The sequence below is a fragment of the Papio anubis genome, chromosome 9, assembly GCF_008728515.1.
Source record: "Papio anubis isolate 15944 chromosome 9, Panubis1.0, whole genome shotgun sequence".
NCBI lineage: Eukaryota > Metazoa > Chordata > Mammalia > Primates > Cercopithecidae > Papio > Papio anubis.
In genome coordinates this window covers 49957582-49984984 of record NC_044984.1, presented here as the reverse complement: position 1 = coordinate 49984984, position 27403 = coordinate 49957582, and the positions used below count along the sequence as shown (strand labels likewise).

Here is a 27403-nt window from a genome sequence, read left to right as displayed (position 1 = left end):
GACAGAAAATCTAAAATATATGAACGATTTCAGAATGACTCAGTAATAAATTAGTGATTTAACTTGGGCAAGATATTTTAAGCAAACTGATCCTCCTTGACACATAACAATCAAAACTAATCAGAAGATTGAGAGAGCCTTAGAATTTGATTTTATTAGATTGTGTCAAAATGTTATATGTGTATTTTTCATTTTCTGTGCTCTTAAAATTTCTAAAAGTTTGGTCGGGCATGGCAGATCACGCCTGTAACCCCAGAACTCTGGGAGGCTGAGGCGGGTGGATCACTTGAGGTCAGGAGTTTAAGACCAGCCTGACCAACATGGTGAAACCCCCTCTCTACTAAAAATACAAAAATTAGCCGGGTGTAGTGGCGCACACTTGCAGTCCTGGCTACTAGGTAGGCTGAGGTGAAGAATAGCTTGGGCCCTGGAGGAAGATCCTGCCGTGAGCCGAGATCATGCCATTATACTCCAGCCTGGGTGATAGAGAGAGACTCCATCTCAAAAAAAAAAAAAAAAATTCTAAAAGTTAGCTAACACTATAGGAAATGGAAATGGAAAAGTAAGTACGCTTAATGACAGAAGAAAATTAATCAATGTTTAAATAACCCCTTTTCCTAAAATCATATTTATAACCCAAATATCTTTCAAAGCCTAATTCATTTTACAAATTCTACAAACACCTGTGTAATTGTCCAGTTAATTACATACTATATGTATTTTTCTCCCTGACTCTATTTTGTCCTGCCCGTTTAGATGTTATTTTTCAAACACATTTTCTTCCCATCAAGATCCACAGTTTTTAAAAAATGAAATAAAAAAATTAATATGACCTAATACACATTTATGAAAAAAATTCATGAAATAGGACATGTGAAAATATTTTCTATTTTTTTATTTAAAAATATTCTGGTCATCATACAGAAATTAATTTCTAATCAAATCTGACCTATAGCTAGAAAATCTCCCCTTAAGAGACAGTTTTAATTCTTCTATTATCCTGGTCTCACTGATTGGAACTATATCTATGTATGCATATGTCTATGTCTATGTATATCATTCACATATACATATATTTGATATATATATTAGAAAATAAATTCTGAAAACAATAACTACATTGAGTTCACATTGATCTTATTTAATAACCATTCACAAATCATTTGCAGTTAGCTTCAGAGTATCCCGAGTGAGGCAAAGGGAGTTTTGAGAGGTGTGAAAATATGAATTAAATATTCTATTTTAAAAATAAACCAATACAATAATGCGTTTTCTCTCAACCATAACTTAAACTGTTTGCAAATATAGCCTCTCATAGAAACAAAGTAACTAGATGCTGTAGAATATGTTTTAAAGTAAAATTATATACATTAATATACATTTTTACATTATTCTCACTTATGATCAAATACGTTATAACTGTCTTTTAATTTCCTTAGACTACATACCAATAAGTTGGTAGCACAACAGAAATATAAACAAATATTAGCTTTAATTTGGTTGTAATTAATCACAGATAAAATAAAATATGATAACTTTTGCATTATATGATACATCAAATGAAATTTAAATAAAATAATATTTTGTAGTCTTGATTAACTGGAACGCTTAAAAGTCAAATGAGATATATTGAAAAATTTAGCTCAATTTCTTTTAGATGTCTAAATAAAAATAAAGTAAGTTAGAAATAAAAACTATCACAAAAAAGTGAGAGAAAATTAGCTTCTCTAAAACAAAAAATTTTATGAAAAAGTTCAAAAAGACATAAAGATAATATCAAAGCAATAGAAAGAAAAAGAGGGAGAACTGTGTCATGGAAGCTACTACTGTATTCTATGACATTATTTGAGGCTCCTTTCTTCATTTCCTTTATATAATACAATTGAATGTTCATTTCCTTGAGAAAGAGACAATCCTGTATATCACATTCATGTCACATTCATGAAGGCGTTTTTCACTTGTTGGTTTCTTAAGGTATAGATGAAAGGGTTCAAAAGTGGAACGACAGAGGTGTTGAGCACCAAAATTCCCTTTGAAAAAGATATCTTTTGTTTGACCGATGGCTTAACATACATGAAGATGCAACTGCCATAAGAAAGGGATATCATGATGCCATCACCATTACCAATGTGACTAAGAGTGTCACCAACGCTGAAATGAATCCCATCCTGTCCAGGAGCTGTGTGTCAGTGCAGGAAATCTGCAGGAGTGAAGTAGTGTCACAGTAGAAATGATTAATGACGTTGGAGGCAGGCACAGAAGTCAAGATTTAGGCCTAAGAGGAGTGGTGGAAAGATGACGAGAAACCAGCAAGCCAACACCCAAGCACAAGCTGCATGCAGATTTTGCTGCTCATGATGGTGGTGTAATGCAGGGGCTTACAGATGGCCACATAGCGGTCATAGGACATGGCTGCCAGCAAGTAAATTCTGATGCTCCAAGTAGGAAGGCAAAAAACACTTGAGTGACGCAACTGTTATAGGAAATGCTTTTGTCCCCAGTTGCCATAGTAACTAGCAATTTAGGGATGCACGTAGTAGTATAGGAAATTTCTAGGCAGGAAAAATTCCGAAGAAAAAAGTACATGGGAGTCTTAAAGTGAATATCCACCAGGGTGAGTGTGATGATAATCAGATTGCCAGTGATGCTTAGCACATAGGTGAGAAGCAGGAAGATAAACAACACAACTTTCAATTCTGGGTTATCAGTCAAACCTGCTAGGATGAACACCGTCACTCTGGTATGGTTTCTCATTACCATCCTCTGAATTTTATCAGTTTTCTATAGAAAAAAGTAATAATTATCTCTACAGAAAAATAACAGTGATCACAGTGTTTAAGCTAAAGTTAGCAAAGTGAGGTTTCACATACAGCAATAAGATGTTCATTAATGTTTTCAAGATGCTTATGACAGGAAGAATAATACTTTGTGTTTCCAGAGGATTTGGATAGAGAATTAAAACTTTGCTACCCAAGAGTAATCTACATAATGATAGCAATTGTTCATTTATTTTATGTGAATTAATTATAGAGAAATTAAAGGAACTTAAAGGATAGAAAATGCTTTTTCTTTCTTGATGATATACAAGAATTTGAATGGCATGCCACTTTTTGCTCAAAGAAGTTTAATTGAAGAAAAATTTTAAAATTTTGCATATAAAATCCCAAATGATACCTGATATTAGAAGTACATGTGACCATATTTTGCATTTAACATGCACACACGTATGCATACACACAAACATACACAAATCTAACCATCATTGATAACCAGTGCTAGTACACCTTTATCGTTTTATTCAACTAATCAAACTCAAATGTCTAATTCCTGTCTCATTTACTTTCATTTCTAATAAGATCCAGTTTCAGATAGGTGAAAATGAGGCACAGGGAACGATTTCATTCACTATTCTTATCAGTATTTCCATCACCTTAATCTCTGTTGGTACCCACCCAAGCTTTCCCATGCTGAATCTCAATACCAAATCAGCAGGAACAGTCTAATAATGTTAGCAAGCCGCTGCAGTGTTCCTCTAAGGTTTTGCTCTTGAGAATGGACCAGATAAACTGAAAAGTGGGATATAGGAAAACAGAAGCAGAGAGAAATAATATAAATATGGGTTTAGGAAATTGTATGTTGTGAAAGAAGTAAAGACAAAGCTGTATCAAAACCTAGAGAGGCAAGAAAGATTTTAGAGATAGGATAATGAGATAGAGAAAAGAATTTTAAAAAGATTAAAATAGGTAAATTAGTAAAAATTATAAGGTGAAATTTTTAATAATGAAATTTCTCTGTATTTTTATTCTGTATACTCACATTTCTTCTCTGTATAAAATAGAGATTGAAAACATGAACAATTTTGAGTTCAGCATGGCCTTAAGAAAAGGAATATTTGATAAATTACAAATGCATAATGAATCATTGAAGAGTGTTGATACAAAATTCTAGGAGGCATATAATGATATTCAAATATCCAGCTAATATGGAATTAAAGAGATAATAATATAGTTAACACTTTTCTACATCCAGCGTATGTGATAAGTGAGACAGTGAGATGAAGAAACAAAGTCGTTCAGGTTTACACAGTTAGTAAATTTGAGATCCAGTATTAAGATTGAGTTTATTTTCCAAAATGTCTTCTGGTACACAAGCAATTGTATACCAGACTATAGTGCATTTCTTAAAACAAAACAATTAATGATATATCTAAGGAAAATTTTCTTTCTGGGCATTTTCATCACCAAACATACAAAATAAGTCTTTGTGATGTCCTTGACATTATATAGGACTATGTTTTCTGTTGTGAAAATATCCATTTAATTGTTTCCATCACAGAAACATACATTATTATTAAGAAGGCAGTCACATGAGTAAAAGTAAACATATGAAAACAAGTCAAAGCTGTTTCCAATAATATCCAGAGAAGTTTACAGGAGGTAATTTGGATTCTAAGATAGGCCTTAGAGGGAGATGAGGAAATAAGATGAGTTATTCCTAGGAAAGGGAAAGCCTGAACAGAAACAAAGGGAAAGGCACATGCATGATTTCTTTAGAAACAACGAGTAGCATTCGGCTATTAAAACCATGCGTGTTATTAATGCAGGCATACATGAGTGAAGTGAAATGACTGTTATTTTTCCCTGGATATTGCTTTCACATTCAGATAATTATGAACCAATCTGTCACAAAACTTTTCTTGTTTATACAAATCGCCGTAGTGGCCATCATTGTAGGAATCCATATAGCTAAAACACCTAAATCAGAGTTTTATCATGTTAGACCATTCCTTTGACCAACTTCAACAATCATACATATAAACTATTCCCCAACAACACTGTAAAAATAATGAAATTCACTTTATAAAACCAAGAGAAGTCAGGCCTATGAATGCAATTCAAAGGTTAAAAAAAGGAAAGATTAAGACTTTAATGGTAAAATTAGAACAAACCTTAATCACAACTTATCTGAAAGGAAATATTGCTTTTAGAAATGTTAATTATTTTTATCTTTTTGAATTACATAAGTCTTCAAAATTTTAAAATAAAAACATTTATATGAAACATAAAAATTATTATTTTTAAATTTTATTTATTTATTTATTTATTATTATTATACTTTAAGTTCTAGGGTACATGTGCATAACGTGCAGGTTTGTTACATATGTATACTTATGCCATGTTGGTGTGCTGCACCCATCAACTCGTCAGCACCCATCAACTCGTCATTTACATCAGGTATCAGGCCTAACTCACACTGTACCCCCCCCCCCCCCCCCCCTCCCCATAATAGGCCCTGGTGTGTGATGTTCCCCTTCCCGAGTCCAAGTGATCTCATTGTTCAGTTCCTAGAAACATAAAAATTATTAAAGATATAGACAGAGATTTATTTAGACAAAAGCTTCTCTGCTTTAACATTTAACTCTTTTATCATTATGCTGAATCAAGCATATTGATACTACATTTCTCTTGAATGAAACTCTCTATCCCATAATCTACATAATCTATGATTAGTATTTTTCACCTATAAATAGCAATCTTGGAAATGGTTTGTTTAGCTATTTTATTGCAGTTAGACTAGTGCATTAAAATTCCTCTTAACATTATGTTAATTATTTATGTATTGAATGTTTTCCTAAGTAGTGTTACACACAGTCCCACATAAAATTAATCAACTCTTGATCCCTTGGAGTTTTTACGCTTTCTGTGCCCTGAAGAAAAATAAAGATTATGAAGGACTCAGGAAAATATCAGATCCAAGAACACCATTTCCGAAAGGATGACTGCTTTACATGTTATTCAAATGTTCTCTTGAGGCACTAAATAACTTTAAAAACAAAATACCTATTTAAAAATAACTACATTAAACAAACTACGTCTCCAGAGAAATCAGTGTAGATTGACCCAATATGTGTTTGTCCTCCCATCTCTATGGGAGAAATCCTATATATATAAATCCCAGATACATAAATGAGGATTTGGAAGCATTATATAGTATCATATAATGTTTTAACATTCAATATTCATCAAAGTGTATTTTTAAATATGACACTCTTTCTCAAGGGAAGTGGGGATATTTTGTGCATTAACCACAAAGAATAAAAAATGTACTGTGCCTTGCTTTTCTTGTTTAAAAGGTTGAAGCTTGAAGCTAAGTATACTTAGTGCTTATAAACATTCTTTACCTTAATTGAAATATTACATTAAACTTTGACAGACGTAAGAAAGAAAACTATTATTTTATGTGAGACTAAAATGTGGGAATATAAAATGGAGAACGTAGCCTGTCATAGACAAAATTCTACCTCAAGGTAAATGCACATCATTAATTCATCAGGTACAACTGAACATTTTATGTCCTGTATAAACTTGACCTTCTTTTCTGCGAGTTATATTTTCTGCAGTCTTTGGGATATTGTCTAGTGGTCTGAAACATATTCCTTAATAGATAACCATTTTTCACTTCTTCCATATTAATAGAAGTTTCCATGTCCTTGCCTTTGGTACAATTTATGGTGACCTTGTGGCTAAATTCTGGCCAAAGGATGAAAATCTAGATAGTTTGTGCAATTTCCTGGAGTCATTCTTCATGTTCTTGTCAGCATCTCTTTTCCCCTAAAGGTGGAGGACAATGTGGAGGAGGCCCTAATGTGCACACAATGCACCCAATTCACAAATGGGGGACCCCATGTATAGTAAATTCCCAGTCTTTTTAAAGATTACTTGTAAACCTGCTTAACTTTTCCCCACTAGAAGACATTAATACTCTGGTCAGTAAAAAAGAAAGACATCACTCAAAGGTGGGCACAACAGTGTAGAAAACCAATTAGGAAAGGGTAAGTTTATGTAAAATAGGTGAAGGGTGAGCATCAGTCAGAGAAAAGTACACCAAGTGGGAAGACAGGTTCTCAATTCAGTTCAAGGATTTAACTTGCAGCTTGGTTTTCAGGCGTTAAACTCTTTGGCTTGGAGGTGAGGTTTCACTGGGGACATGCCTTTATCTGCCTAGGCATTTGACTGACTCCTGTCACTATCAAGCGACATGCGGGTGGCGTAATAGTACCTTATTGTCTCTGTTATCTTGACAGGGCCATCTCTGTCTGGTAAAGGATGGAAGATGCAGCAGTCAATCAAAATCAAAGCTCTTGCGGCACTTGGGGAGACATAGAGAGGAAGTTTTCTTCTGGAGGAAAGGGCCCGGGATACTTCTTTTTTTTTTTTTTTTTTTGAGGCGGAGTCTTCACTCTGTCCCCCAGGCTGGAGTGCAGTGGCACCATCTCGGCTCACTGCAAGCTCCGCCTCCCGGGTTCGCGCCATTCTCCTGCCTCAGCCTCCCGAGTAGCTGGGACTACAGGCACCCGCCACCGTGCCCGGCTAATTTTTTTTTTGTATTTTAGTAGAGACGGGGTTTCACCTTGTTAGCCAGGATGGTCTCGATCTCCTGACCTCGTGATCCGCCCGCCTCGGCCTCCCAAAGTGCAGGGATTACAGGCGTGAGCCACCGCGCCCGGCCGCCCGGGATACTTCTTAAAGGTAAAGATTACTAATACCTCTCTCCATGGCCCCTGAGTATACAAGGTGTTTTCTCCTCAGATGCCAGCTTTTTCTCTACCTATACTTCCTTCAAATCTGGGTTCTCCATTCCTGTAGCTATAGCTTCACCTTTCTTTTTTCTCCCAGTCATACCCGGCTCATATTCAGATCTTTCATCTAGAAGAGTCAGAGAAATGAAGAAAAAGGAAATTGTTTTTAGACTTCAACAAGTATCAAACCCTCATTTCTTAGGCCCCCTTGTGTCCAAATTACCACCTGGAAGGTATGGCACCAGGCTTATCTAGATTTGGTCTTAGGGAAAAGAAAGGTACATCATTCTTTGAATGACCAAAATGGAATTTTGAATTTTCAAAGTAAGTCTATATAATTCCCAACCTCTTTTATCTTGATCATTACCCTGAAAGAAGATGAGTAGTCAAGCCTGGGAACAGCTGTATTCAATGACCATACTGCTTTACCTAGATGCACGGGTCAGGAAGAGATAAGGAGGAGGAGACTATTAGTCCTTTGCTGAATAGTTTGGACAATAAAAGTTGTCAAACTGTAGATGTTCTGAGAATCTACAGACATGACACAGACAATGTCAAAGATCACAGTTGTGTGCCATAGTCAACTTATCAGTAACCTAAAACAGCATGTACCTGGTGAGGCACCACCAATAGACCCAAGGTAGTCAAGTTGCCAAAAGCAGGAGGAGGCAACATTCCTTGCAATATGCCCTACCCCAGCATGAGAAAAGCAAGTCAGCTTTTGATAGGAGCTTCAAAGACGCCATACAAAGATAGCATCTGCATTAGAAACATAGAGCCAAACTCAATCAGCAGCCTGATTCTAGTTATTTTTCTTATGAGAGAATGGTGTTAAAAACCAAGATCTGGGCACTGGGTGTGCTTATTCCTACTGGACTGTTTTTGCTTCTAGACCCTCTCAGGTGACAGACTAAGGAAATATAGGTGTTTACACTAACCCACGTCTAGACACACATGATAAATACTTTATAGTATCAGTCTGTATGTATATTGAATTAAACTTTAGTTTATATTGTCACCATGTTTAAAATGCCATCACATGAGTCATTCCTTATCTGTAATCTCCCAATGCAACAGTGAGATACTGGCTTCCATCATCTGCCATCCACTTGCTCAATCATTCAGTTCCAGTATATATGCATATTGGGAGAAAACTTTATTAACTTGACTATATTGGTTATGTATAGTTCCTTTCGACTTTAGTCTTACTGACTCCACTCATTTCTCTTAGGTCAGCAACTTTTTACACTATGCCCTTCAGTGAGGTGTGTCATACATTTGTAATACAGTTAAATTCTTCCACATTCTATTGTGATTTCCCAGACATTTTTTTTTTAATTTTCACACATTAGAAGCATTCTTTGTATTGTAAAGTTCTACTGGTTTTGACAACTGCACAGTGTTATGTATTCATCTTTACATTATTATATAGAATAATCTTACTACCCTAACCAAAGATTCCCTATGCTTCCTCATTTAACCCTTACTCCAATAAAGTCCTGGCAACCACTGATATGTTACTTTCTCTATAAATTTACCTCTACCAGAATATTATATAAATGAAATTAAATAATTTATACCCTTTTAAGTCTGCCTATTTTCACTGAGAAATATGCATTTAAAATTCTTCTCTGTCATTGTTCAACTCCCACTTATGAGTGAGAACATGCGGTGTTTGGTTTTCTGTTCTTGTGTTAGTTTGCTGAGAATGATAGTTTTCAGCATCATCCATGTCCCTGCAAAGGACATGAACGCATCCTTTTCAATGGATTTATTTTTTATAGTATTCCATGGTGTTTATGTGCCACATTTTCTTTATCCAGTCTATCATTGATGGGCATTTGGATTGGTTCCAAGTCTTTGTTATTGTGAATAGTGCCACAATAAACATATGTGTGCATGTGTCTCTATAGTAGAATGATTTATAACCCTTTAGGTATATACCCAGTAATGGGATGGCTGGGTCAAATGGTATTTCTAGTTCTAGATCCTTGAGGATCTTCCACCATGGTTGAACTAATTACAACTCCCACCAACAGTGTAAGAGTGTTCCTATTTCTCCACATCCTCTCCAGCATCTGTTGTTTTCTTGTTCCCTTTGCCTCCCAGTCCCCAAGGGGGTGCAATACAGAGGGGGCTCCATGGGTACAGCAGACACAATCAGTCTGTAACACAGCTGTGAAGTCCTGAACTTAGGGAACCCCCACTATTTTAAAGAGATAGCTAGAAAACCTGCCCAAACTGACCACCCTGGGAGACATCTATTTTATAATCCTAGTCAGGAAACAAATCTCCCTTCTGCCCTGGAGGGAGGTATTATTTTGATCTTTCAAAGCTGAATGATATAAAAACACATTTGTTAAAAAAAAAAAAAATCCAGGCCAAGCGTAATATTAAATGTGTAGAAATGCCACGGAGAATTGCAACCTAACAGTGATTACTGATATATTTGGTGCTACAAGTGGTTGCATGAAATAGATCCTTAAGGAGGGGAATTTAGAATTAGTTAATATCATCTTGAAGGGTCTGAGGAGAGTGCTGCGACCATAAGAAAATGGAATATTACAAGTCTATGGCATCAAATATTATTACTTGGAAAGAAGCTTATACTTAAGGCTGAGCTTTCTCAAAGTAGATGTATAGGATAGAGAGCACTGTGATAAGTATGTGAAATACAAGTACTGCACATGCTATATCATGGGAAGGCTATTTCTATCCCTACTGAAGATCTTAAAGAAAGAAAATTACAAGGTTGTAGCTTTAAATTATTTTCTTGAATTATATAATAATCAGCAAACCATGAAGTTCCCGTGACTGTCCTAAATAAATTTATTTTCTCTTAAATCCTCATGTCACTTGGTGCTGAAAACAAAGGTAGGCTCTGATCTTGCAGTTTATTATACAGCAACATCAGTTAAATTTACATCCTTCCCAGGTATCTTTTGTGAAAGTTAATTGATTGGAAATCTGAAAGGATACCAATTGGAAATTACATATATGTGTGTATGTGTGTGTGTATTCCATATATGTAAGTATAAATCTAAAACTTAGAGCAATTGTAATATGGAACAGCTTTATTGTATGCAATTTACTTACATATCCCTCAGCTGTGTAACTGGAGAATACCCAGAGGAAAATCTTTTGGCAAGATATTAAAATATTCACAAGAGTATTTGCTAGCAGCTTTAAAAATTATTGTAACCACTGGTTTGAAATGAAGATGGAAGATGCTTTTGTTAAAATTAACTCCGTGATTTCAGTGTACATAATGGATCATGGGAAGTCAGAGGCTATGTAATAGCACTTAACTGATATGAATATATTCAGTGTGGTTACTTATTGGCCAGTATGGCCAAAGTAGTTATCAAAATTACATGATGCACTTTAGTAGTGAACAACAGATCATGGAGTCCCCAGGACTAAAATAAATAGACAGCCCATTACGTTTCTAACTGGTCCATACAATTGAAAGAACTCTAGGATAAGTGAAAGGAAGAATGAATTAGCCATCATAATGGAGTTAAAGCTCCTTATTCAATTACAGACTTCAATCATTTCATAGAACCAGAATCCATGAAGAAAGTTGTCTTTGCAAAACTGTCATGCGTATTAATATCTAAATCTTCCGCTAGTGCCCTTCAAAAGATATGTGGTCCTTTCCCAAGAAAACTGTACAGTGAAATCAATGAAACATGGATTTTTCAGAGGTTATTCAACCTCATTTCTGAGCTAACCTTAATTACAAAGACTATATAATGCCAGTGTGTTTACTTATAAGAGTGGAAGATATTGGAGTCAGAAGACATTTTCCTGTTAAGTTGTGGTTATGTGCTAGTCTGTTTTATAGTGATCCTAGTGCATGTGCAAAATTGTCCTGTGCATATAGTTAAAACACATATATTCAGGGCAAGTGGAAAACCATAAGTTCTCCCTCACTAACAGATAACAAACAGACAGTATCACTATATCCTTGGAAAAACTTCACAGCTAGTGCCACCATCAAAGACTTAAAAAAGAAAGATGCAGGAGTGGTGACTTAATCCACATACCCATTGAACTCAACTGTCTGCCTCTCCTAACAGATAAATTTTAGCAGATGACAATGAACCCATAAGCTGAATTAAATAGTAAATTCAATTGCAACTGTCTTTTCAGTTATGGCCCATTTATTGAAATAAATCAAAATAATTCTGGCACTAAATATCCAGTTATTGATTTTGGGAATGAACATTTACGGACTAATAGATAATACTATAATCAAATAAAATGGTATACCTTTGTACTCTAGCCCTTTGCCATCATTTATTCTACAGGCCAGCAAACCAGAGCCCGCAGGCCAAGGACTGTTTGATACAGACTTCCACCTGAGATGTATTTTACATTTTTAAAGGGTTGTAGGAAGAGAAAGGAGAAGGAAGGGGAGGTGGAGAAGAAAAAAAGGAAGAGAAGCAAATAAGAAATGTATGATGATATGCTAAGTAATAATTTAAAAACTTGTATCAGATACAGGATCAGAATTTCTTATGTAAAGTATTTTAAAAGACACACTGAAGAGAATTATGGAATTTTATTTTATAAGTAGACATAGCCTAGTTTTTCCTTTCCCTATGACGGCAGGTTTCCATCAATAATATATTTTCTTGAAGATATTACCCCCTTACTCTGTTCCAAAACAGATGGTGTTTTAAAAATATGTGAAAAAGTAACCCATTATCAAAAGAAAGTTGAATTAAAAGAGAAATTTGGAAATTGACTGTTTGAAATTCTTTCCATGATTTTTGTTACTGGAAATTATTTCTCATTAAATATAAAAATACTCTTCTACTTACTAGAAAACTTGAAAACATAATCATTTTAATCTTTTAAAACATTTTCATAATAAAACATTTGTGTATTTTAAAAAAATTATATAGAAATGCAAAATCAAGACAGCTGATTAACATTAGAAAAAACAGAAATGTAGTCACTCAATTTCAAAAAAAAATTTGAATGATATTGAAGAATAATTATTGTGATTTCCATTTCATTTAAAATGGATCCACATTATTGTGAAGCATTAACTTTGCACTATGACAACCCACTTAACCAAGTACTAGGTAAAATAAACTTGTAATAAGACTTGCAGATCATTTCACACAATAATTACGTATTTGCAGATATAATAAAGTATATTTAATTAAAGTGAAACTAATATTTATACCATTAATAAAACTAAAAGTTACACTATAAAGTTATATTATTAAAATATATTGATCATTTTGTATAATTTCATTTATTAATTCCTATTTTTCTAATAAAATTTCAAAATATTTTATACTGTTGTTTATATATAAATTATAAACTGATAAATGTGCATGTACCATAAAAAATATATATATATATATTTACTAATTGAATGTTTGATAAACACCAGTTGCACACCTATACTTATAAAAAGAAAAGCAAGTCCATAATTTTGGAGAACATAGTAAACTTAATATTTGAAGGGAGCGTTTATTTTTCTTATAAGCAATTTTTTTCTCAAGCTCCATATCATTAGTACCCTAAATATTTTCTTATATGACATAATTTCTAAATTTCTGATAATATTGATTATTCTTTTACTTCAATAGATTTTTAAAAGGATAAAACTAAACAGAATTTTTGAGATATGTATGATACAAAGGGACTTTATTGTATCATACAATTGAATTATCTCTTCAATGCTCATAAAAACTCCACATTTATAGTAAACTTGTAGTTTCCTAATACCTAAATATTTTTTTCATATTGCCTGTCATCAAGTCCAATCCATTAATTATTCTATAATAGACATCCTTAATCTAGGCTTACATTTTTATATTAAGCCCCATCAAATGCCACATTTTAACCTTATTTTATAGGTGAACATATTAACTTCACTCATCTCCTGTCATTTGCTGCCTTATTTATTTTATTTATTCCTTAGTAGGCACTGGGTTGGATGAAGAAAATGTAGAAAACTATGAGATTTAGAGTTCATTGCAAGAAACAAATATAGTTAATTACATGTGCTATGATAAGCACCATCTAGAGTTGACTACAAACGCTACAAAATTCGAGTATGAAGTGACTAACATATACTTGTCAACCAGCCTTCCACAGAAGTCTCCATGTTAATTAGCTTTAACTGATTGAAGTTTTGCAAGCTAGCAGAGATTTGGGCAATGGGCAGGCATTCGATATATGTGACAGCACACAAGTTTTGCAATATACTTAGTTGTTTAGTGTGGTTACATCATAGAAGTACTAGTTGGAAGAGATAAGAAACAAAACTGGACAGGCCAGGTTATGCAAATATTTGGGGAATTTTGTCATTATTTTGCAGGCAACAGAGAACCATCAGTAATTTGTTAGCAGAGTGGTGGCACGATTGATTTGTATTTTAGAAAGTATCCTATCAGCAATGTGGAGGATGAGTTAGAGATCAAAGGCAGGAAGGCTATGTATTAGACAATTAACATACCTTGAGTCTAGCTTGTCTTAATACTTATTCAGTATATATTAGGTTGGTGCAGAAGAAATTGTGATTTCACCATTACTTTTAGTGGTGAAATTAAATTTTAATGGTGAAATTTCAATTACTTTTAATGGTGAAACCTCAATTCCTTTTGCACTAACCTAATACTGGTGAAAAACAGTTGATTATTTTTTTTCCTTTTCAGTTCCAGAAAAATGAATATTAGAAATGAGTTAAACAAGTGAATAAATGATATTTTAATAATTTTTTAAAATCCTAGCACAATTTTAAAATTTTAAGCTCCTATAATGGACCCTGATCTCTGGTATTTACAAAATAAATCAGATTACTAGTGATTTATTTCAAATTAAGTAAAAAATGACCTTCACTAATCTTTTCCCATCATAACTTAGGCCTAGGGTTTCTTTCCTTTTGCATTTTCCATTATCTACTTACAAACAGCCTAGAAATAGAAAAAAAATCCATCTATTCTAAGTAGGTAAGTCTACTAAGTATATTTCTGAATTTCACAAAGGTGTCAATAATTCATTTTTGGATAAAGAAAAAGGGGAGAAGTTACAGTTTTTAATATACATTAGGCCGGGCGCGGTGGCTCAAGCCTGTAATCCCAGCACTTTGGGAGGCCGAGATGGGCGGATCACAAGGTCAGGAGATCAAGACCATCCTGGCTAACACGGTGAAACCCCGTCTCTACTAAAAAATACAAAAATCTAGCCGGGCGAGGTGGCGGGCGCCTGTAGTCCCAGCTACTCGGGAGGCTGAGGCAGGAGAATGGCGTAAACCTGGGAGGCGGAGCTTGCAGTGAGCTGAGATCCGGCCACTGCACTCCAGCCTGGGCGACAGAGGGAGACTCCGCCTCAAAAAAAAAAAAAAAAATATATATATATATATATATACACACACACACATATACATTGAATGATTTATGATTTACCTATATATCAGACTTTAAAAAGAGCTGAACTTAGAGTTCATGTATAAAGAATAAATTTTAAAACTAAGCAATGTAATACTTAGAAATATAAAATAAATACGCTACATATTTGCATTTGGCAACAACTTAAATTGTGGAGAAGTGTGTTCAGAAGAAAATCTGAGATATTCCAGATCAGACTTTTTGTCAGATTCCAAACATTTTGAGTCAACTTTTCTTGAGTATAGTTAATACCTATAAAGTATAATTATTTATGTGTATAAACTTAAATTCCTGATGCAAAGAAAGCCAAATAGTGAAAGTTAAAGAATACTCCCCAGATATTTTATTTTCTATTTTCAAATAAAATGTTCTTAAAGTATTGCAGTATTATAAAAACCATTTACACATACATGGTTTATACACTATTTAAAATGTCTATTTGAATCTTTTCAACTTCTCAATGCCCCGTTAATATTTATTTAGATATATATATTTAAAGCTTCTCACTAATGCTTGTAAAATTCATATAAAATTTCTTGCTAGCCTGGGGATATGACAAAGTTATGTATACTTGGAAATACATTAAGATAAAATGTATATAATAATTTTATAAGTCAAAAAAATAAATCCTATCAGTCAGAATTATTCATAAGGTCATCAGTTACTTTATGTGGAAACTAAGTCATAGACAAATATTTATTGAGGAAACTGACATTAGTCTTTCAGAAAAAGTTTTTTTGTTTTATAACACTGAGGTATGATACTTTTCAAAGGAAAAGTTTTTAAATACTCTGCACATGATCAGTCATTATATCTAATTTTACGTTCAAATCACTAATTTGAAAAATAAGGTACTCTGTGGAGCTGTAAGATCTTAATTTTAGCTATGACATCCATAGATCTATAGAATGTTCTACAAAGATCTTACTGTTCTTTTGCATTCTAAGTGACTTAAGAGCAGAGAGAGATTTTCACTCCGTTTTGCTAAAAATGTGTAAGCGATGAGTGGACATGAAAGCATCATTTTTGTCATCCTTGGGTTTTTGTTTTTGTTGTCATCAACAAATTATTTAGTCCTTATGACTTATACTTTTTAATCCATAAATGGAGCATATAAATACCTGTCTTACAGAGTTTTGAAGATGGAACTAATAAACTTAATAAAATCTGGCACACTGTAAGCAATCAATAAATGCCAGCTATAATTTCTATGTGATAGTTGCAATAACAGTAATGCTTTAACCTCTCTGAAGTTGCTTTCATTTATTTCTGAGAATACACTATATCTCTAAGCCTGGTTAAAAAAAACTGAAGCTATTAAACTGTGTAATTAAAGAAATGCCATCACATTGATCTGCTTCGAGATTCTACTAAACACTAAGTAATAAATCAGATTTCACTTTTGTATCCACCAATAATGCACTCGGTAAGTGATCAAACCTAGGTAGTCTACTGAACTCTATGTAGAATATGTGACAAATTGGGTCCCTGAATTCCAGAAGAGTGGAAAAGAGCGTGGAAAAACTGAAGTCTCACTTTGTCTTCTTCTGAGAGAATTTTGAGAGGAAATCAAAGAGGCACTAAATAACAGGCAAATGATTTTTACCAAAACCGGGAAATATCTTTTCTATACGCTCTCAGCATGAGGGAGAAATGGGAGTCAAGATTAGGCTTTGGAGATTAGGAAGGCCATAATGAAAATTGTAAGTCAAAAAAGAGGTAATATTACTGAATACAAGCATTGAAAAACTTTGTACATACTCCACTCTGCTTCTTTTATTTTACTAATAACCTTAATAATATCATTGAAGTGATTCGTTTCATTGAGAAAAGTTCAATCTTTTTGACTATGTGCTTAAAAACATATTTTACTTGTTTGTTTCTCAGTGTATAAATAAAGGGATTCAACATGGGGGCAACAGAAGTGCTGAGCAGAGCTATCCCTTTATTTAATGACACTCTTTCTTTTGCTGAGGGTTTCACATACATGAAGATACAGCTGCCATAAGAAATGGACACGACCACCAGGTGAGAAGAACATGTAGAAAATGCTTTTTTTCTCTGTTGAGAAGAAGGTATTTTCAGAACAGTCCTGAAAATATTTGTGTAGGAGAGAATCACTAATACCAGTGTAACCAGGAGCGTCAAAATGGCTGAGAGAAGCATCATTAATTCTATTACGTTGGTGTCTGTGCAAGAGAGCTGCAGTACAGGAGAAACATCACAGAAGAAATGATCTACAGTGTTGGCTGCGCAGAAATCAAGCTGGAGACCCATCATGAGTGGTGGAAAAATTATTAGGAAGCCAGCCATCCATGAAGCAAAGACTAGCAAGTTGCAAACTCTGCTGCTCATGATGGTGGTGTAATGCAGGGGTTTGCAGGTGGCCACATAGCGGTCAAAGGACATGGCAGCCAGAAGAAAAAATTCAGTTGCCCCCAAGAGAATAGTGAAAAACAGTTGTGCTGCACAATCGTTGTAAGAAATGGTCTTATCACCTGTTGCCATACTAACAAGAAATTTGGGAATACAGACAGTTGTGAATGAGACTTCTAAAAATGAGAAATTTCGGAGGAAGAAATACATGGGTGTCTTGAGATGCAAATCCAGTAGAGTGAGGGTGATGATGGTTAGATTCCCAGTGACGCTCAACATGTAGGTGAAAAAAAGGAGAAGAAAAATAATCACCTGTAATTGTGGATCATCTGTCAGTCCAAGAAGAATAAAGTTTGCTACTGTTGTATGGTTTCTCATAGTGGATTTCTATTTTAAAAAATAAGAAGAAAAATTAGAACAGAAGAGGAAAGATCTGCATAAGATACCCATTTTTCTTGAAATCCACCATAAATACATTGCTACACACACCCAACCTCCTTTAACAGCAGCATATAAAAATTAGCTTATGTGATTTTTACTCAAAATGTTGCTAAATACATGGAACTTTTTGAGTTTGTTCTGTTTTCTCAATGGCCATAAATTTAAGCATTTCAATGGGATAATATGTTGCATCAATAAAGTCATGTCAATGTAAAAACAAACACAAGAACTATCATAATATTTCAACTTTTATATTCTGTATTTGAATTTTTTCTCAAGTATTTAAATTATTTTATACCATCTAGTGATTCATTCTTTGCTCAACGACATTTTTTTCTGTGTTTTTTTGTCTTTTTACTAGACTTCACGATTCATTAATTCAGATTTCAGCTGAGAACTCCGTCTTTTAAAATCAAAGTAAATTTAAACATCTCTTGGCTTCCACAGTGGGAATTCAATACCCTCACCAAACTTCTAAAAACTCTCCAAGATCTGCATCCTCATAACCATTTTTAGCTCTGCTTTCCCAATTTTCCTGAAAACTTGAATTTACATTTATCTCACTCACTCTGGTTGTTCTCTTTTCTGTATTTATCCAAGCAGATATAAACCATATTCTCATACATGATGCTTGTGTTGTTTAGGTAGTACTTTTGCAGAATATTTGCAGTGACAGAGGAGGGTCCCACAAAACAAACTATTTAAAAATAAAATGTGGCTTGTGCCTGTAATCCCAGCTACTTTGAAGAATGAGGCAGGAGGATTGCTTTGAGCCCAGGAATTCAAGGCTTCAGTGAACTATGATCATGCCACTGCACTCCAGCCTGGATGACAGAGCAAGACCACGCCTATAAATAAATCATTGAAAATCAAATGTTAGCTGGACTTCCCTGGTAATTGTCATTAGTGTCACTGCTCTGCATGTTTCCCCCTGTTGCCATGGCCATCTCTTTTCTTCTGTATCTTATTCACATCCTCTCTCTTTTTTCTAGTTCAGCACATAGCAATTCAAAATTATGTTAACTTTTTTATTTTTCTTGTTTTTCTATCTTTTTTCAGACCATGCTGAGGTCTCATGTTTGTTACCTGAGAAGTCTATCATCACCAAATTTTTCTTAATAATGACAACACTTTCCCTAAGAAGAACATTGTGCCATATGTTAAATTGTATGTGAACGTTATTACATTGTGTATGTTCCAGCTCTGGGGTGAAATACATACACAAGTATTTCCAGTGATTATAAATGATTACAAAATAACTAAAATTTTGTCCTAACCCCTCTTCATTTTCTTTTGTACTTTTCCCCTTCCTTTCCCATTACTTTTGATTGATCATCTTTCTAAAAATGTATGTCATTTAAATGTAATCCATACTCATTAGGAAGTTTTTTAAAATTAAAGATCATAGTTTATATTAAAGCTCAAAAAACACAGGAAAACCTCAATCAACAAACAATGAGTTATAAGCCAGAGAATACAGTCAGAAAGCAATTTATATGGACACTCTCCGGCCTAAATTTAAATTACAAAATCTAAAAATAAAAAGCAAAACAGCAATGAAAAAAACTATTATAATCTACTTGACAGCATTAATTTTCTACTAAATCCCATAATAAAATGCTTGCTGGGTGATAGTAAAATAGTCATATGTTTCCAACCGCCATTATAGTCCCAGAGGCAACTGCAGTTGTTTTGGCAAGTTATAGGTAAGACAGATTCCTCTGGGATATGAAAAGTAGATTTTACATGAGATGTTTAAATAACATTGAATGCAACATGACTACATATAGGGAAAATTTTTTTCAAGTTCAGAAAAAAATTATTTTTCCAGTATTATATTTCACAGTGTTTACAAAGAATATGCATACTAGAGGCATATGCAATTATAATTATGGAAATGAAAATGCATTCATTTAATAAAATGCATTTCTGAGATTCGATTGTATGTTGCAAAGAATATTTCTTCAAAACTAGATATCTGCAAGGTGAAAGGTTCAAAGCTTTCTTATAGCACAATTAATTTTTTCAGTATAATTTCTCAAATGGTTAGCTTAATGTTTGCTTTGTACAAAAAAACCAAAAACTACTTATAATTTCATGCCATACTGTTTCAATAGCTTTACAAAGAAATTATTTTCTTCCTCTAGCTTCATGCAACAAAGTTAGTATGATTAAAATAAAGACATAATTTTTTCCAAACCTTACTTTATTTAGTAGCAATTTCATTCCCAATTGTCAGTTTTTAGGTGAGTCCCAGCACAGAGGTAATTTTTGAATATTGCATATCCTCATATTTTTATGTTGCTTTCGTCCATATTTCTCATCCAAAAATACATTAACACCAGAAACACTCAGGATGTTTAGGCTTGAAGATTTTATTATGGCATGAATCTTACCTTGGTTCATTTCTTCTCATGATTTTTATTAATAAGATGAAATGTTCTCAGATTTATGTTGTTTTAAATTAAATTTGGAGCATATATCTATCTATGTTTATCGTATCTCTTCTATATATACATATATATATAAAATCTAGAGAGAAGAAGAACAAAGAGAAGGTTTCTAGCTTGTTCACTCTGAGATGTTTCTAGTCTATGCAAGGAATAGGATAGCTTATAGTTGTTGAGACTGGAAGAACTATAATCCTTTTTATACACTGTGCCATTTGTCTCAAGAGGATTAACTGATTTAGTCATTTTGTAAAAGAAGGAAACATTTCCCTGAAGACTATTGTACTAGGATGTTGAAGACGTATTAAAATCATTTTATTGAGTGACAAAAACTCTATAATTCCTAAGGTGAAGTTTAAAAACCAGAAAAGAACTACATTTTGAAGTGGCTATATGTTATAAACTATAAGGTAATTTAAAAAATACTTAAGTTGGCTTACATGTTCATAAAAAACACACATTTCACAAAAGGATAAACTCACTGATCTATAGTGTGGAACAACTTAAGAGCACTACTAAAATTTTTGGTTCAGATTAATTCAATAAACACTTATATATAAGACTTATAAAGACTTATATTCCTTAGGTTCACTCTCAATGCTATCTTTTCGTGTGGCAGATTTAGAGACAATCAGCTTTAGAATCTAGAAAGCTAGGCTATGTCATCATTAACAAAGAAAATAGTGTGTGAGGTGACATTAGTATATCAGGGTCAAAAGTATAAAAAATTGGATTAAAGAGAAATAAGGCCAATATTGAGTTTCTCAGGACAGACACATGCAAGTCAAATGTGTTTGCATCTGCTAAGTGTCCACATCCATTCTGTAGGAAAATTTTATTGGTTCTACATAAAAACTTTTTTTTCAAATTCTTGTACTTTTTAACATTTCCACTGCTAAGTACTTTATACTAGCTGCCATAGCAGATAAATTTTAAAATTATTGAGGCTTGAACACCACACATTTTTAAACATTTTATGATGTATAAAATGCAATTATCCTAATTATACAGTTTGGTCACCTTTCATGTGAATATATCCACGTGAGTAAGATTCAGATGAAAAAAACGGAAAGTTAGCAGTATTCCAGAATTCTTGCTCTTCCTCCCTTCTGGTCATTCACCCTTCAAGCCCATCACTATCTTGAATTCCAGTAGAATAGATTAGTTTTGCCACTTTTAACAAAATAGGAAGCATTTCTTGAAAATTTAAGGTCAAATATGCAGCATGTAGGTCAGGGACTGTGTGCGTTTGTTAGGAGAGGTGAGATGGTGATGTTTAACCCTATGCAGTCATTCAGAGAGTCTATCTAATTAACACTGACATCTTGAATGTAGATCTACAGCCAGCAGGGCAGGATAAGAAAAAGAGCAATGAATCACTTAGGCGGTTTTTATTGTGAGGCATGGAAGTGATTTTCCTAACGTTCATGCACATTCCATTGGCATGGAATGAATTCCATTACGCAGCCAAACCTAAATACTAAAACGTTGGGATATCTAGTCTAGATCGGTCCAGCAAGAAAAGTTTTGTGATTAGATGAACAGTGTCTGCTACAATTTCCATCATTCTAATCCAACCTACTATTAAAACAGGAAAAGTTCCCTCTTCTCCCTCACAGGGCGCGCGATGGGGGAGTGGCTCACTTCTTGGGTGTCCCACTGCTGAAACCTCTAGGGGGAGCATGCAGGCGGGCAGGTTGTGGGGCTCCAACTCCATGGCAGTTTCTAGGGGTGAATGTTTACAGCTGAAATCCCAATGGGTGAGTATTACAGGGTGCTCTTTTAGTTTAGTTGTCTGTAGGCAACTTGTGTTAGTCAGCTCAATTAGACCCTCTGCCTTATCTCAAGGACAGAGGGCTTTCTGTATCCTGGGGTTTCTTGCCTTGGTGTACTGGAAGAATCAGAGGACATGTCAGCTTGGAGAATGAGTGCAAGGTTTTATTGAGTGGAAGTAGCTCTCAGCAGTTGCGGAGCCAGAAGGTGATGAAGTGGGAAGGGAGTTTTCTCCTGGAGTCTGGCCGCTCATCCACCTGGGCTTTCCTCCAGCCACCCCGGCCAAACTCCACGTCGTTCCACTGGTAGATGGTCTGCCGCCCTGCTGGTGTCTGTCAGTGTGCTCTTCCACCAGCGTGCTCCCCTTGATGTCCTCTTGATGACTAGCCACCTGTGTCTTCTTCCACTGATGTGTTCCTCCTCACTTCTTCGATGCCCCACTACTCAAACCTCTAGGGAGAGCACGCAGACGGGCTTTCTGTATCCTGGGGTTTCTTGCCTTGGTGTACTAAAAGAATCAGAGGACATGTTGGCTTGGAGAATGAGCGCAAGGTTTTATTGAGTGAAAACAGCTCTCAGCAGATGGGGGAGCCAGAAGGGTGATGAAGTTGAAAAGTGGTTTTCCCTTGGAGTCGGGCTGCTCATTGTCTGGGGTTCTCCTCCAACCACCCCGACAAGACTCCATGTCGTTCCACTGGTCCATGGTCTGCCAGTCTGCTGGCGTTGGTTAGGGTGCTCTTCCACTGGCATGCTCCCTTTGACATTCAGTTGATGTCCAGCTGCTGTGTCTTCTTCCACTGATGTGTTCCTCTTGATGTCCAGTCAATTGTGTGCCTGCCCCCTAGGGTTTTATAGGCACAAGATAGGGGTGTGGTGGACCAGGGAGGTCTGGCGAAATGTAACATTTGGGCAGGAAAGCAAAAATGCCTGTCTTCACTTAGGTCCATGGGTACAGGCCCGGGGGTGGAGCCCTAGCCAGGGACCACACCCTTCCCTTCCCAGCACTTTCTGACTCTCCCACCTGTACTTAATAACCCACCTGTACTACCTCCCACTTGTACTTGGTAACCTGTAGTAGCCTTATAAACACTTTTTTGCTTGCTTCCATTATTGAATTGATTTTCTACAGAGAATCTAGAATTATGTTTTCTAAAATTTCATTCGGATTTTGCCACTTTTGTACTAAAATTAGCTCATGAAATATATTTGAAATGCAGATTATGACTGGCCAGCAAAATATCCCATGGCGTAGCTCCTCACTATCCCGTTTAACTTCATGTCCTTCCACTCTTTTCCTGTTTGCTATGTTATTCATTAGAACATGGACTTTCCATTCCTCAAGCTCTTTGTCACCTCTCCCTCTCCCTTGACCCCTGCTCCACCTCCAAATTCTGGGCCTAAGATTAAATATCATCTCCATAAAAATATCAATTTGAGAAGGAGAGCATATGTGAGGAGAAATGTCCCATCTTTAAAAATCTTTATTTCAGACAGTCAATATTTGTTTTTACATATCATTTCTTCATAATCCTTTTATTTCCTAGCTCTACAAAATTATAAGTGCATCAGAGCTGAGAATATGTTCATTGTATTTTTTTTAAATACTCATTTTTAAATACTTAAGATATGGAATATCCTTGACACTAAACACTAATTGAATAAATATATGTTTAGAAATAAAAAGGTTGAATTATTTGGATATGAAAATAGTTGCAGGTTATTCTGAGATTCTGAACGAGAAGAAATAAGATATAAGGCACTGTCACTGACTGAGAGAGCATAGCAAGAGGCAGTCTTGGCAGTAAGCATGGAGGAAAATTGGAGGAGTCAGAGTGTAATGAGAAGCTAATTTTTAAACATTCAATTCAGGAATTCATGTGTATACAAATCTGATATAACTCTCCTCAAATTTCAAATAAAATAACCAACACTAAAAAAAGACAGTAATTCAAATTTATGCTACTCTAAAAGCATTTGAAAATAATGTTAAAATACTTTAAAATATGAAAAATGCATCCAGTTTTTATGCACTAAGCAGCAGTCACTCACGATTGAATGAAATAGCCTTCAATTTCTCTATAGTTTCCTTTCTTGTCTTAGAAAAATTGAATACACTCCCAAGAAAACTGCTCATTATGACTAAGGAATTTTGTGTGAGCAAAGTAACTTAATAACTGTGTTATTTTTCCTCCCTAAATGTTATTTCAGTAGGTTTATTTTGTTGTTATTAATACCAAGTTCAAAAAGTCAAACATTTTATAACTCTGTTAATGAAAATTAGTAGCCGTCTGTTCCAGCCCTCATCCTCCATAACTCCTACTCCCAGAGACTTCCACTGTTAGCTTTTATTTTCCTTTTCTATCCAATACTATTTCTTAAATGATATTTTCAGTTGTAGTTTAGTTATTGACTTTTAAGTATGAAAGATGAAGATTTGATATCTTATACTTAGCCCTCCTATACACATTTCTTTTTCTTTATCTTTCCATTTTATTTCTCATAATAATTTTATTGTAATTATCAGTAAAATTGTATTCTAATTTGTTATTTTGACAATGCAATTTTTTTTCTAGTTGAGCCACACCTTACCCTTATTCTGTTTCTTTATTCATCAATGTTTTGTTTCCGCTGGGCCTAATTAAAATAATTGCATCGTTATTTCTGCGCTCTTCAGTATTCCCTCTCCAGGCTAGCCAACAGAAGAACAGACATACCTTTGATAGATTCAAATAGATTAAGCAAACCCTCACTTTTTTTTTTTCCTCATCAGCATCAGTCCTGGAGTTATTTCTCTACCAAGCCATTACAGCTAGTTGATTTCTGAGGCTGATGCACAACTTTTGTACTGAAATGGATGTTTTTTTTTTTTTTTTAAAAAGACATTTATTCAGCGTCACGATCAGACTATTACATTTAGCAATCAACAGCATGGGTGCAAAAAAAAAAAAAATCTACATTAAAACCCTTTGTTGGAATGCTTTACACTTTCCACAGAATAGAAACTAAAATAACCTGTTATACAATTAGTCACAAATACAGTCCTCGAGTTTTTTGCCCATACACATGAGTATTTGTCTAAAACATGTCTTCTTTGTAGCAGCTAGGCCCTGCCACCACTGTGCTTGGCTGAGTTCACAAATCTGTTGTAACCTGTAGCTTCCCTTCTATAATCATGGAAACTATATTCACCTTTCTCCTGTTTCCATGTGTTGACACAAATGGAGTTTTTAAGCTTCCTCACATTAGGATTCTCTCTTTGAAGAAAGCAATTACAAATTATCCGTGATAAATTTAGAAGCACTGAATTAGGAACAAAAATAAATTTTGTTTCGAACGAGAATCATAACAAGGCACAAATTAAATTAAACTATTAAAATAATAACATCCAAAAAAAATTAAATGCCAGTTATATTTATCTGATACTTTTTCCCTTACACTTTTGACTGTATTACTTGATGATACTCCACAGTTCTGGGTTTTGTTAGCTAATTATTTTAAATGTTAAATTCAGTGGCATTTAGTACATTCACGATGTTCTGCCTACACTATCTACGTTAAGTTCTAAAACATTCTGACCGTCCCTAAGAAGAATGGTATGCATTAAGCAGCCATTCGCCATCTCCTCTCCCGTCAGGCCCTGGGTCATATCTGTCTGCTTTCTGTCACTATGTATTAACCTATTTTGGATATTTTATATAAATGCAATCAGGTATCTACCTGTTTTCAATTATCCTGCTGTATACCTAGTAATTAAATTGCTAAATTATATGGTAATTCTAACTTTTTAAGAAATTGCACAACTATTTTCTCCAGTGGCCATACCATTTTTCATTCCCATCAATAATGTACAAGCATTTCAATTTTCTCACATCCTCCCCAACACTTATTCCTACTTTCCCCTCGCTTTTTTTCTTTTTTTGGTACACTCATCCTAGCGGGTTTGAAGTTGTTTTGATTTGTATTGTCATTAATGACTTAGACGATGAGCATCTTTGTATGTCTTTCTGGCACAGCCTGGGAAAGGTGGTGGTGGTTCTGGACTGACCTGTAGTAACCTGTGATGCTGTGCCATGAGGGACATTCATGACTTCATTCCAGAGCTGCTGCCAAAATGCCTGGTGCCATAGCCCGTGGGGGACTGTCTTTGAGGACTACGCCGCCTGCCTTGCGGGCAGTGTCCGTGGGACTGTGTTCGTATGTTCAATATCACATTTTCTATGTGCTGCCTTATTTCCTGCTTCGAGAATGCATTCACGTGGAAATCCTTTGGACCAAGATTCTGCAGGGGCCTTGCCAAATGGTTCCATAACTGTGGAGTCTAAATACTATTCATTACAGAAATTAATAGTTCAGTTGAGAGAAGTACTGATGACTTTTCAAAACAAATGAACCTTTGTAGTTTACACAGAACCATATTGTAGAGGTTTGTCGTTAGCACTTATTTTTGCATGTTGACTACCTAATAAACTGTAAATGTAAAAAAAAAGTCTTTCTTAGTCATTTGGAGAAATGTCTCTACAAATTCTTTGCAGATTTAAAAAATTAGGCTGTTCATTTTTTGTTGCTGAATTGTAATAGTTGTTTATATATTCCATATACTGGAACCTATTGTTCCCATTCTGTCAGTTGCCTTTTCACTCTCTTGATATTACCCTTTGATATACAACAGTTTTTAATTTTGATGAAGTTCAATTTATTCTTTTGTTGCTCATGCATTTGGTGTCATATCTAAGACTCTATTCCCAAATCCAAGGTCATGAAGATTTATCCTGTATTTTTTTCTAAGTGTTTTATAGTTTTGACTCTTACATTTAGGTCATTGATATATGTTGGGTTACTTTTTGTATGCGGTGTGAAATAGGAATCTATCTTCATTCTTTTGCATGTAGCTGCCCAATTGTCCCAGCATTTTTTCTTGAAGAGATTATTCTCTCCTCATTCAATGGTCTTCATATTCTTGTAAACAATTAATTTTAGCCATAGATGTATGGGCTTACTTCTGGATTCCATCCCAAAAAAAAGTCTATTCCATTTTTCGTTATACCTTTTCTTATGCCAATATCACATTTTTTTTAAAGGTATTAATGAAGATTTGCAGTAAGTTTAGAAAGTGAAAAGTGTGTCCTCCCACCTGTTTCTACTTTTTAATGGTTGTTTTGACTACTCAGGATTCATTGCACTTCCACATAAATTTGAACGTTGGCTTTTCTATTTCTGAAAACAAGGCCCTTGGAATTTGATAGATAATGCGCTGAATCTGTAAATCGTTTGCGCAGCATTGGCGTCTTAACAACCCATAAACATAGGATGTCTGTCTACTTATTTAGACCTCTAACTTCATTCAGCAATGCTTTTGGTTTAAAGTACAC

General features: G+C 34.7%; 1 protein-coding gene and 1 pseudogene across 1 annotated transcript; both read right to left on the bottom strand.

The window, feature by feature from the left end:
• Window positions 1-1719: 1719 nt before the first annotated feature.
• On the bottom strand, window positions 1720-3091 carry LOC101013125 (annotated as a pseudogene).
• A 12697-nt stretch (window positions 3092-15788) lies between these two features.
• On the bottom strand, window positions 15789-20286 carry LOC101010402 (olfactory receptor 6C74). Its single transcript, XM_021923276.2, has 2 exons — window positions 20208-20286; window positions 15789-17757 (listed from the first exon to the last, which is right to left on the bottom strand). The coding sequence occupies exon 2, from the start codon at window positions 17746-17748 to the stop codon at window positions 16771-16773; it is 978 nt and encodes a 325-aa protein (XP_021778968.1). The 5' UTR covers window positions 17749-17757; window positions 20208-20286; the 3' UTR covers window positions 15789-16770.
• Window positions 20287-27403: the final 7117 nt, after the last annotated feature.

Bases quoted from the DNA above. Each gene is read 5' to 3' on its own strand.
- LOC101010402 (XM_021923276.2), bottom strand. From the start codon at position 17,748: ATGAGAAACCATACAACAGTAGCAAACTTTATTCTTCTTGGACTGACA.